This window comes from Plectropomus leopardus, chromosome 4, assembly GCF_008729295.1.
Source record: "Plectropomus leopardus isolate mb chromosome 4, YSFRI_Pleo_2.0, whole genome shotgun sequence".
Classification (NCBI taxonomy): Eukaryota; Metazoa; Chordata; class Actinopteri; order Perciformes; family Serranidae; genus Plectropomus; species Plectropomus leopardus.
The window spans coordinates 12,761,231-12,775,175 of NC_056466.1; the positions used below are offsets into that span (position 1 = coordinate 12,761,231).

The following is a 13,945-nucleotide window of genomic DNA, read 5'->3' on the forward strand; positions in this document are numbered from 1 at the left end:
TTGTTAACAAGGTGTTTTGCATGTTATTCCTCATGTTTCCATATTGTCCATGCTGATCTGCTGTGTAGCCACAGCAGGGAGCATCTACAGGAGGAGATGCCAAGTCAAATTGTATTGCCATTTTCATTTGCTCTGTGACATGAGTGTTTCTGAAGGATGTCAAAGCAATGACAAAAAATTGCAGAAAGAGCAAAACAATATGTCCGAGGCCCCTGAAAGGGCTGCAGTCTACCTTGGTCTTAAACTGATTAGAATTTGTCACAGTGTTGTAGGGTTAAGTAGAGGTCTACTTTTCTTAACGGTTTGTGAAGGGAGTGCCTGGCTATTATGACAACAGTGATGCTGATTTTTGCAGAGACTCTGAATTGCAGAAGTTCAGCTGAAACATTTTTGAACATGGATTTCTTTCTCAGGCAGACACAGATGTTTTAAGACATTGTTGTCCGTCTTTCTTGTTAACACTATGTTTCATTTTGCCTCTCGATCTGTACCAGCTGGAGCATTTCTGTGAGGAGGTATACCTCAAGCTGATAAACGACTTCCAGGTTAGCTTGAAATTTTAAGTACAGTGATTAAAACCATCAACAAGAGCCTGAAAGTCCCTTACACAATCAGGGACCCTGTAGTGGTGCAAAATAGTGTGGCCATTTGGATATATCGGTGAGTGAAAGTTTGACCTCGATACTGATTGCGAATAATTTGCTGATTAAACATCTCTTCCCCCCAGTAGGAATGATATCCGCGGTGGGAACCCTAATTAGCCTAATTGGTCTTTCAACTTTCTACTGATTATTTTTCATGTTGCCCTTATACTGTGCTTGTCTAAAGCTCATTCTAAATTGTATCATGGCAACTTTGCCACAGGGCAAACCCAATAAATTTCAAACATTTGCATGTGAAACACAACTCTGCTCAGCAACACAACTCTGACATAGAGAAAAGCTTTGTGTTTCACTGTTCTGTGAACAAATGTAACAATCAAAGCATTTTAGAGACAGCTCAGTCCATTTATCAGTTTTGTTTTTATTAGAGAAGCTATATTAATGGATCATCCACCACAGTTACAAATTTTAAACTAGACTACACTTGTTGACTCAACGTAACTTTGGCTCTAACAGTCTGTCTTATGGTTGTCTTGTATTATCTTTTCCATTTTTACCATCGGTGTTGATAAGATTAAGATGTAATATGAAGCATTAATGTTCTTTTTACTTTGTCAAGAACAAAAACAGATTTTAATGGATTATGTCCATTTGTTGCCTTTGATATTGAAAAGAACACAAGAGCTGCCCGGAAGGTAGAAAATACACAAACACATAGAACTCTGTTGTACGCTTTAGAAAATAGTCAGCAGGAATGTAAAAAAGTGTACATAATGTGGTAGATTGACTAAAAGCTGTAAGCACACTGGTCTATTATTTGTACTCAGGTACTAAATATCAAATCAAGTAAGTCCCACAAAACAGCTGTTTTCCTGACTATACAGCAATTTTGCTGCCAGGACGCTAATACTATGTGATATATATTCATATCAGAAAGTGACTGTGTTGGTGGGGATGACCTTTTCCTTCTCATTTACTGCTTAGATTTTACTTACATCTAATTTGTGGTCCCTCTGCAGCACAGGTGCGAGTGTCTGCTTTTTAATGAAATATTTTTAGAGTAAAGAAACAGCATTGGTTTTATTATTAGTTGTAGTTGTACAGAGATATTTGAAATGGTACTGATCAGTTTATGCTGATTTCAAAGGCTCTTCCAAGTCCTGGTTGTTTCCATTATTTTTCATAATTTTCCATATTTGTTTTCTCTTGTCAAGTCGGAGTTTTGGTAAAAATAGAGAGAAAAGATTTGCCAAGGCAGGTTGTTCTCATATTGTGTTTACACATTTTCCTACCAAAAGTAATGTACCAAAATACGTACATATCCCACCTTAGTGTATCATGCCACAAATGACATTATGCTTAATGTAAAATTTTCATAGGATATCATTGTGTGAGGATACTGTTTCCATTGTGACCATTCTTCAGCAACAAATACAAGTCTCTGGATTGCTAAAGCAATCAGACAATCAACTACTGCAAGCACGGCCAGCAATGCAGCATAGGAATCTCAGGTCTTGTTTTCACCTGCAGTGAAATTTTTTACGGTTGTTACCCACAGCTTGTCACCATAACCTGAAACAATTTGTGCAGAATATCCTGTGCGCAAACCTATTAACCGTATGCCTTTAAACACTGACTTTGTAAATGCAAACTTCCATTTAAAGTAACTGTTCCTCCCCTGTCTGTATGAAGCAGAGACAACAGTGTCAACAATGGCAGCTGGTGATTTCCAGAACTTTCAGCATTTTCCATTCAATCTCATTCACCCCGAGCACATTTGCACTGAGTAGCTTCTACAAAAAAATCTCAAAGAGAACCCTGAATCTTCCAACACCGACTCCTATCCAGAGGGCATGTCTAGTGAGTTCCTTAAAAAGGAACCCTCTGTTAACTTTATCCCCTGTTAATTTCAGCATTCCCACTCTCTGAGAACTTCCAGTGGTCCTTTACTCTAACCTGTTAATGCTTCTCTGTTGAGTCAGCATTACCAGTCTAACCTGGAGGACCTGTTTTTTTTTTTAGGATGACAGATAGTTTATAGCTCCTCAATAACGTGACAGTGCCTGACAAAGATCTCTGTTAGATCGAAGCGCTCCATTAAATGAAATGTGCCAGGATCTATTAGTACAGTGTTCAGCTCTTTGGTCTGACTTCAGCATTGATAGGTCCAAAACGTTTTTCTTTTTCAGACAATAGTGAAGGTTTATGAGATAATAGATTAATCAAATGATCATTTACTGGATTGATCAATGTGTTTGCTGATAGACCCCTGAACATCAAAGCTTTATCAGACTGCTGTTCACCAACTGCAGTCAAACGCACACAGGTTAGTAAACGGGCATTCATTAGGCGTGAGAAAAGAGATTCAATGCAGTTGCATGTTCTTTACTTTTCTATGGAATGTGATGCCGAACACCTCTAATATTGTGATGATATTCAGAAAGTAATACAGCAGCAATTCACATTCAATTTAAAAAGCTCTATTTAGCTGTCCAGCAAATTGAGGTTTAAAGGTAACCATTGCCAATTCTTGTTTGCCCTTTTCTTATGCATGATGAAGAACATAACTACTGTATAGTTCTTTGAACATCCCCTAATATTTAACTCCATCATCTGTCTTATTCATTAATGTCCATTAGCCCTGATAGATTTCTTATTTCCATGGAACAAGCATTACAGAGTCTGGGAAGGTCTTTCAGGCTTCACACTTCATCCTACATGAACTGTGTGTGTGTGTGTGTGTGTGTGTGTGTGTGTGTGTGTGTGTGTGTGTGTGTGTGTGTGTGTGTGTGTGTGTGTGTGTGTGTGTGTGTGGGGTGTGTGTGGGGTGTGTGTGTGTGTTTGTGAGGAAAGAGAGCGGAAATGCCTGACTTTGCTACCCTTCAGAGACAATTGAGAAACCACACAAAGAAAAACAGACACAACACAAATAGAGATCCAGGCAAATAAACACATTTTTGTTAGCTACTGCCTGTGCCCTCAGGACTTATTTCTGCTATGGTGGTTTATCTTACTAAAGGGACTGTTTGTTCGCCCTCTTTTTGTCTAAAATAAGTTGCCCCAAACGGAAATGAGGAATACTTTTTTTTTTTTTACAGGTATTGGCTTGCGTAATGTGGTCTGAGTATTTAGCAAGCTCACACAGGAGACATTTCCAAAGTGAGGAAATCACTCATGCTAATCTGACAATGGTTATATCAATAGTCTCACTGTTTTCAAATCCCAAATGTTCTGAATTTAAATGACTATTTTGCAAAAGTTTCTTGTAAAGACATGCAGCTTTCACGAAAATAATGCGACACTGTCACTTTGTACTTGTCTGCACTCATTTGACCATTTTATTCTTAACTGCCTCAAAACAAGAATGCTTGAATTAATTAATATCATGTCACAGATTCTATGATAAAACTGTCTGATAAATTTGGATTTTTGACATTCAGAACCAATATTTTAGTTCACTTTAGCGTCTCATCCTCAACAATGGACAAGCTGGTTTATCTTCATCACTTATACTTGAGCTGCCTTAGGACATTTGTATTTGCATCATCTTCCTGTCATTTTGCAAGTGCAGTAAAGGTTCACACTTTTCCAGTCTGTCATTACCAGACTGTTATTGCAACTGACTGGAAAGTCCCACAAATATAAGAGGAATATAAGAGGAATCAGTGAAGATAACTTTTATCAAAGGAGCAGTTCATCAAAGACGCAGTTCATCAAAGTAACGTCTTGGTCTCGTTGACAGGTAAGAGAGATGCTTTATAAAATGTTTTCAGTTAAAAAATAATTGTGTTAAAAAAGACAAATTTAACATCAGTTGTTATTTTTGAATGCCATTTTCATTGTGATACCAGTATTTAAAAAATGCACAAAGGCTCATGTTGAAAATTAACTTAATCAGTGCTAAGTGGTTATTAATTTTCTCTCTCCATCAGGATTCTTCTGCTTTCCAGAGTGAAGATGGTGGACTATGAAGTGACCGTTTCCACTGTTGATATCGCCACTGCCACCACTTTTAACAATGTCTTTATTAAGCTGGTGGGCACAGAAGGGGAGAGCGAACACACATGGCTCATAAGCTTAAAAGGAGCTTTATCATTCATCAGAGGAGCGGTAAGTCTGAAATATCCCTCTCTAAATTCATATCCAAGCCATTATAAGCATGTATATGTCAATTTATTATTATTTAAAAGTTGATGTAAAGCCTCATCAACTCAGGCTCATATGGGCAGCAACAGGATAGGACTGCTCTGCAAATCTTCAACATATGGCAACAAAAGGGCTCAAAAAAACAGAATAACATCATAATACGCTTTATGAATTTGGTATTTATGCAGTTTGATTATATTGCACACGTTTTATATTGTCCATCCTTCTACATGCAGAAATCCTATGCTAATTATTGGCATGTTACAGATCAGTTCTTGGTTATCAAATATACTTTATTCTCATTTCTTGAAATTTTCTCCAACCATCTTTGTGATTACTCTAGGTGTCTACATTTACTGTGTCCTGCCCTGTCTCCATTGGCAAGCTGGTTCTGATAGAGCTAAACTTAAAGCATATCCCACTGTTCTCAGAAGACTCTTGGTTCCCTGCCAAGGTCGAGGTTAAATCCCCTGAGGGAGACACCTACAACTTTCCCATCTACCGCTGGCTCACTGACAGTGAGGTCCACCGCTTCAGAGAGGGAACAGGTATGTCGAAATTTGCTTGTTTGACATCTGGTAGATTGTTCAATGACCACGGCATTAAAGAGAGACCAGTCCTGCAAGTTGGACAATAAGGAGACTGGAGTAGAATCATAAAACATAATGTAAATATAAACTATTTTAAACCTCGTTATCCTCCTTTCTTTCAGCGCTGAGAGTCTTTGAAGACAGCCATCATCTTGGCAGGTACACTCGGGAGCAAGAGCTGAATCAGCGTGAGAAAGACTATCGGTGAGAACTCTGAGCTTATAGACATTTTCGCTTTCCATATTTTGACTCAACCTACCTGCCATATGACATTGTACCACCTGCCAGGGTTTATTGAGATGTTTTACATTACAAGTTGCAAAATGGCAGCATTGAATTTGTGTCCAGTACATTATGCTTGCATACTCTAAACTAAAACTGCAGATACACTGGTACCTAGACTGTCCATAGGTTCTCACTCTGCTTGTTGCTATTTTTCACAGCTGGCATGTGTATGTAGAGGGAGTACCCCACTGCATGAAGGCAGAAGGTCTTTCTGATCTACCTTCTGAGGTCCGCTTCTCCTTTACCAAGACCAGAGAGTTTCGTTTCACTGCACTCACTGCGTAAAGTCCTCAAATTTATGTCAGACATTGATGTAGCTACAAATATATAAAACTATTAAAAACAAATGAAGTAATCAAGGTAAAGGTACTCTTTGCTTTTATTTTCTAGGCTGGCTGAGCTGCGACTGAAGGGATTAGCTGATTCCACAGAGAAACTGGCCTGATATTGATGCTATAAATCGGGTGTTTTGCTGCAAACAGACTGACATTTTAGGTACTTACAAATAGTTCAATCAAATAGTAATTGTAACTGTAGCTGTATTATGTAAAAATACTTGTAATTATATATATATATATATATATATATATATATATATATATATATATATATATATATATATATATACAATAGTTGAAATAAGCCATTGAATACTACTTAAAACTGAACGGTCTCTTAGCTTCTTCACTTGTTTCATTTAAATGGAAAAGCTGTGACAAAATGAAATGTGTATCCAAATGTATAGCGGTTTTCTAATTTTAGGCTTTGCTCATGAGAACTAGTAATTACATTTAATAATATATAATCAAGACTCTGACTTTGAAAAAACGAAGAAGCATTATCCAATTATATTTGTGCCTCTGAATTCTGTTAAACACATTGTTTTCCATTTTCCAGTCTCAGCATACAACTAAGCTGATAAGATAAGTACAGAAAGACTTTCTGGCCCTGATTTTAAAACCCAATTAAAGTAAACTCTGTTCTTTTTTCAGACTATGTCCAGGAACATTGGAGGGAGGATGCTCTTTTTGGCTACCAGTTTCTGAATGGTGTCAACCCCATCTTGATCCGACGTTGTTCAGCTCTGCCAGATAACTTTCCGGTCACTGATGACATGGTCTTCCCCAGTGGTCAGTGTAGTTTGGCAGATGAAATGGAGGTGATGTCTTGTCACTGATTGATTTTAATATTAGAAACAATCATGTTTTTCCCCATGACACGTTGAATTTGGAACTGCATGTTGCACTTAATGTTCACCTAGTTGTATCTACACTGTAAGCATTTGAGTCTTATCATTTCTCACCCTCACTAAAATTTCAAACAGAAAGGAAACATATTCCTGTGTGACTACAAGCGTTTGGATGGACTGAAAGCAAACACGATCAATGGGAAGCAACAGTACTTGATGGCTCCCCTTGTCCTGCTCCACAAAACACCTGATGATAAGCTGATGCCACTTGCTATTCAGGTGAGTTTAGCACTCAAATATAGCTTATAGTGAAGCTTTAAGTTAAAGAGTGATCCATCTTCCAGGGCTGCCATGCCATGGGTCACAAAGGATGTCATATGAACAGAGTAGATAGAAATGCCTTAAAATAATACTAATAGAGTACAAACATATATGAAGAATGTGGATTAGAGAAAAAGGGACATGTAAATTGCCAGCTTACCTCCATTTTACCTTTCGCCACACACATTTAGATACGCACACACTGGTGTTTGTAGGATTACTGTTTTAAAGATGACCCTAGAATAATCTGCAAACATACAACTCCCACAGAAAATTATTATTGACCAGTACTGGCAGTACTGGTAATGTATCAAAATGACTGAATGAACCTACTCTTCTTTCTTTCTTCTGCAGCTGAAGCAGACCCCAGCAGAGGACAACCCCATTTTTTTTCCAACCGATTCTGAGTACGACTGGTTGACGGCCAAGACTTTTGTGAGAAGTGCAGATTTCAGCGAGCATCAACTCAATGTTCATCTGCTGCGCACTCATCTGCTCGCTGAAGTGTTTGCGGTGTCACTGCTGCGCAACATGCCTATGGTACATCCACTGTACAAGGTAACTAAAGAGAGTGTACTGAACTTACTGTAGTTGTCTGATTTTGTTAACATGTAATAGTGTTACTAACAGAGTTACAATCTGTGTCTTAGCTCCTCGTACCTCACACCCGCTACACTCTGCAGATAAACTTCTTAGCACGAGATCGTCTAATATCCGAGAATGGAGTTTTCACAAAGGTATAAAAAGACTGACTCCCTTACTAGACCATTACCTAAAAAATGTTTTATTGAATATCATGGACATTATTTCTCTAACTGTACTACTATTTGACTATTCACTAGTTTGCAGCCTCTGGTGGAGAGGGTTTGACAACACTCCTAAAGAGATCACTGTCCGCAGTGACCTACAGCTCCCTCTGCATACCAGAGGACATTGCTGAGCGTGGGCTGAAGGATGTGCCAAACTTCTACTACAGGGATGATGGACTCACGCTTTGGGATATCATCCACAGGTAGTAGCTACAGGTGTTGCGATACAGCAAAAAGAAAAAAAAGCCCAAAGCCTTTTTTCAGTGCAGTTGTTCTGTAATTTCTTTCAACGGTCAAGTTGCAACTTGACAGTTTCCAAACTGTTTCATTTTGGTCAGTTAGTCCAACTTAATGCAATTTCCTCTGCGCAGTTTATGTCAAAACCTATGCTCTTTTATGTTAGTCGCAGTTGCCAGTGGAGCAACATGATACATACATACAATACTATTTCTTCATGTTGGACGACATACAGTACTATGACTTTTTTATTCGTCTTTGGACTACATACTATGCTATGACTTTTTCAGTCAATTGTGGAAGACATAATACATTGTTACATTTTTATGCCATTTTGGACGATGTACTGTACTATGACATTTTTAGGCTGTTTTGGAAGACATACTATACAGTGTCTTTCAAAGGCTATTTTGGACAATATAGTTATGTAATATCAGTAGAGAGGGAGTGATGTTGTACTTTATATCATCATGGCTATGATTTGGTCATAGGTAATTGGTAATCACAACTGTACATATTTATATGAAATATTTAGGCCGTTTTGGATGAATTTCCATACTATCAGTTTTTTAATTCCATACAATACTCTGCATGACATACTTTACTATGACTTTTTTATTAGTCTTTGGACTACATACTATACTGTGAATTTTTTTTGTCAATTGTGGACAACATACTGTATTGTTACATTTTCGGGCCCTTTTGGATGACATAGTGTACTATGACTTTTTTAATGCATTTTTGGATGACATACTTTACTATCATGTTTTAAGGCCATTTTGGGCAGCATTCTGTACAATCACTTTTTCATGCCTTTTCCGATAGCATTCTGTACTATGACATTTTCAGTCCATTTTGGAAACTTAACTATACATTTTTAATGCCATTTTTGATGACAAAATATACTATGACATTTCAGACCATTTTAGACGACATACTATACAATGACGGTTTTGGGCAATTTTGGACTACATATTAATCTATGAATGTTTTAAGGCTGTTTTGGATGTCATATTATACTATGGCTTTTACAGGCTATTTTTGACAGCATACTATACTCTGACTTGTTTTAAGCAATTTTGGATGGCATACTATGCTTTGACTTTTTCCATGCCATTTTGGATGATGTACTGTACTATGATGTTTTCAAGCCATTTTGGAAGACATACTGTACAATGTCTTTCTTAGGCTGTTTTGGACAATATACTTAAGCAATATAGGTCCAGAGGGAGTGATGTTGTACTGCATATCATCATGGCTGTGATTCGGTCATAGGCACAAGGCTGCTGCGAGTGCTGAAGGTAATCACAACCACTGATCACAACCGTACAGCCGACATACCATACTATCAGTTTTTTCATTCCATGCAATACTCTGGATTTTTTTAATGCTACTTTTGACAACATACTATTACTTTGTATACTATGGCTCTTTTTATGCCATTTTTGACATACTATACTATTACTCTTTTAATGCTTTATTGGATGACATACTACACAATGATTTATTTACTTAGGTATTTTGCTATTTTTGATGACAAAGTGAAAAATAGAAAAAGTGATTGTGGAGTATGTTTTCCAAAATAGCATTTAAAGAGTCATACAATATTATGTCATGCTAAATAGCATTAAAAATTCATGGGATAGGTAGTCGTCCAAAAGAGCATAAATTGGTCCTAATATAATATGTCGTCAAAAACAGCATTAAAAAGTCATAGTATAATAAATCACCCAGAGTAGCATGAAAAAGTCATAGAATATATTGTCATCAAAAATAGAATAAAATACTTGTGTAGTTTGCATCCAAAATTGCATTAAAAAGTCATAATATAGTATGGATTTCAAAACAGCACACAAAAAAATATCATAGTGTAGTTTTTCATCCAAAATAGCATAAGGAGGCAAAATATAGTATTTCGTCCAAAGAAACATTCAAATTCCATAATGTCACATGAAGCCCCACAATAGCATAAAAAAATTCAAAGTAAAATATGTAGTCCAAAATATTATAACTATTTCTCCCAAAATAGCATAAGAAGTCATAGTATAGTAATTCATCCAAAAATGCATAAAAAATCCATAGTTCACCCACACACTTTTCACAGTAGAGAATTATCAGTTGCGCACCTTGACTGCCATATACCACTAAATTCACACTATACACATCACCTTTGATGCATAAATATGAGTTGTATCTATCTTTTTATCTAACTCTCAGCAAGAAAGCGAACTGGCAGGTTTTCGAAAATGTCAAATGAAGTTGTGTGATGCCCTGTTTCCGACATTGAACTAAAGTGATCATTCTAGACCCTTAAATTGTGTTGCAAAAGAGTATCTAAAGTGCGCATAAAGAAATGCATAATTCAACTAGGAATGTGTTTTACATTTCACTTATTCACATTTCTTAAAGTTTTGCGCAGGGAATGATCAGCTACTACTACAGGAATGATGCTGAGGTCCAGCAAGATTCTGAACTGCAGAAGTGGATTTCAGACATTTTTGAGCATGGATTCCTTTCCCAAGCAGGCACAGGTGGGCTGTGAGGAAAAGCTCAATCGTCATGATGGAAATGTGCACATTTGTATTTTAATTTAATGCAAAAATAAGTTACATTTAAATTTTGTCATCTAGATGCCTATAAGTAATGCATTTTATTCCCACTAATTCTCAGGAATTCCACAGAGCTTCACCAATGTGGCTGAGTTGGTCAAGTTTGTCACCATGGTGATCTTCACTTGCTCAGCACAGCACTCCGCTGTGAACGGTGGACAGGTTAAGCCTTTTAATTTAACAAATTATCAATTACAATTTTTGCTGTTTTGATAAAATGGATTGATGGGTTGCAAGATGGATGAGATCAACAAAATTTTACAGCCACTCTAGCAGGTCTTTAAAACTGTATGCAGGAAATTATGACCTAACAAACACTAGCTAACTCACAATGGCACCGCTAACATGCTGACTTTCAACAGTACCATCACAATGTGTTTACCTTATTAGGTTGGGAAGGTTTAGCAATAAGAAAAAGTACAGCTGAGGGTGATGAGAATATCATTAGTTTTGCAGATATTTGAGCAAAAACCTAAGTATTGGACAATTAAAAATATGATCTGTTGATTGTGCTGGATGAATAGTCAGTTATCACAGTTCATCTTTAGGTCAACCTGAATATCTGAACCAAATTTAGTGGCCATCCAGATTATAGTTTTCAAGACATTATCTTACTACCAAAAAAATACATGGTATGGTAACAGTCAGTCATCTGTCAATCATTCATTTATTGCAGTATGACTATGGCGGCTGGATGCCCAACACTCCAATCTCCCTGCAACTTCCTCCACCAACCACAAAAGGGACAACAAGTGAAGCCACAATGTTGCAGACATTCCCTGCTGTCAACACAACAGTTCAGGGAATGGCCTCCATGTGGCTACTCAGCCAGCAGTCATCTGACTTTGTAAGTGCCACTAACTTTATAAAATATTTATTTACGTACATCATATGTTCAAATTGTGCTAAGTGGATTAATATGTCGTTAGAGAGCAAGAATACCCCCTACCTCAGTTGTAGGCTGCTCACGTCCTACAACTGTACAGTGTAATGCCAATAATTTCTGTTTGCTAAACCTTTTTTATATGTATCAAAAATCTCATCAGGTGCCTCTTGGCCAGTACCCAGAGGACCATTTCAGTGAGGAGATTCCTCGCAAGCTGATGGAGGATTTTCAAAAGAAGCTTCAAGCATTAAGCGCAGTCATCAAAACTAGAAACAGGAGTCTGGAGATCCCATACACATACATGGATCCAAAGGAGGTAGAAAATAGTGTAGCCATTTAATTATCAGAAGGTGTGATGTCCTCAGTTATTGGCCAAATCAGCTTCATATTAAAAACAGTAAGAAAGAAACTACATTTGAAAATATCTTAATATCTTAATATAATATCTTAATGCTCAGTAACCTCAACAGGTTACAACGTACACCATTTGAAATGTAAAAAAAAAACAAAAAAAAAAACTGTTTTTTAAAATTTCATGTCTAAATGGTGCCTGCAGGCAACATTTTACCATTGTGCAACAACCTACTGGAATAAATACATTGAAGAGTCTAAGCATGTTTCATCCATCAATACATGAACCATTTAACAAAACAAACTGTCATAACCTTCTGTAAGAAAGTTATGTCAAATTTGAGTGTTTGATCACTGGTGCTTCATTTGAATGCTTGTTTTCAGTGAGTGTCAACCCATTCTCATTCTGAACTTGTCAAATAGCGCTGCTCTGTCAGTGCTTTCAGCGTTCGAGTTTGACGCCCAAAACAAGCCTACTTTCAGATGAGAATGTTATCGGACAGAATGGGTGGTATTGTTATCATAAGCTGGCAGACAGCCGGATGGCAGCACGTGCACCTACATGCAATGCTCATTGGTGGCGTCACTTAACATCACGGGACAAAACCGGTCATGTGCACTTGAAATATTGAAGGACAGCGTAAGGTAATAACGCTGCTGGTAACCACACATAACTTAAGGGGTGTATGGGTTTACTTCCTGTGCAGATACATTTTACCATGTGCCTTTTTTTTTGGTGCCATTTTGCCTAAATCTAACCATTTGTGACTGCCTAATCCCAACCATCGTGACAGTCCACGTTGTTGTATAAACATAAGAACAGTGCTGCATCATCCCACTATGTGTATTTGTTGACATCAACATAACGGCAGCCAGGAGTTTAAACAGCTGACACAGGATACCTAAAACATCGGTTGATGCTGAGGGTCCTGTGTTGGTTGTCAGTCACCTGTGTCTTTCCTGACACAACTAACATCAAATTTATGTATGTAAAATTGTAGAGATAAAAAGAAAATTATGATTACTGGTAGGCATTTGAACAGTATATATACCGAAATACACAATACCAGTATGTCATGGTGAATCCATAATGATACATTGTTGTCTCAAGGCAACATTTGCATTTTAGCAAGTTTCAATAACTCAGTTAGCAAATAAAGGACATTAAACTGTTAGAAATTAAACTTTAGTCATATATTATTGTGAATCATTTTTTTCCAGACTGAGAAAGACCATAAAATTACAATGTCACAGTTTTTTTGTGAAGAAAAATCACTGATCTGATCCTTGAAGGAAAGTCTGCAAAAAAGGGATTCAGCATGGCCTCCAGAGAATCATATGACAATTTTAAACACTGCGTTAGGTGCCTTATGGTCCCACCTATTTTCTTAAAGTTTTGCATCTTAACTTGGAATGTACTGTGAGTATAAGGCCAAAAATGGGTATGTTGCACAGGCAACATCGTACCATGTTTTACATACATGTTTTTTCAACATTGTATACATGACATGTCTTATCATTTTTTTGCCATATAGCCTTTTCTGTCATTTTTTTCCACATGCTACATTATGATGTTTTTGGCTGAATTGTCAGCAGTTTCTATTATTCAGTGTGTAGACATGGTATTGTGTGTGGTTTTAAGCTGTTTTTTGAACATGCTATATTATGATGTTTTATGGACTTTTTTTCGACATTCAATACTATGACGTGTCTAGACATGCTATACCTCATGGTTTTTCAGCTGTTTTTTTGGACATGTCACATTTTGGCATTCTTTGCCATACTATAGTGTTGCTTTTTATGTAACACATGCTATATTATGGGGGGTTTAGGGCATTTTTGCAAGATTCTATATTATAATTTTATGCAGTTTTCAGCTGTTTTTGGGAAATGTTGCATTTTGCTGCTATAGTATGGCAT

At 37.1% G+C, this 13,945-nt stretch overlaps 1 protein-coding gene across 1 annotated transcript; it reads left to right on the top strand.

Annotated features, from left to right (window-relative positions):
- Positions 1 to 4,214: 4,214 nt before the first annotated feature.
- On the top strand, positions 4,215 to 12,286 carry LOC121942039 (polyunsaturated fatty acid lipoxygenase ALOX15B-like). Its single transcript, XM_042485115.1, is given in 16 exon segments — positions 4,215 to 4,344; positions 4,535 to 4,712; positions 5,092 to 5,296; positions 5,461 to 5,542; positions 5,782 to 5,904; positions 6,014 to 6,056; positions 6,058 to 6,118; positions 6,616 to 6,782; positions 6,948 to 7,091; positions 7,488 to 7,691; positions 7,784 to 7,870; positions 7,976 to 8,145; positions 10,589 to 10,710; positions 10,850 to 10,950; positions 11,465 to 11,635; positions 11,835 to 12,286. Coding segments are annotated over 15 exon segments (2,013 nt in total). The 5' UTR covers positions 4,215 to 4,344; positions 4,535 to 4,559; the 3' UTR covers positions 12,015 to 12,286.
- The last annotated feature ends 1,659 nt before the right edge of the window (positions 12,287 to 13,945 follow it).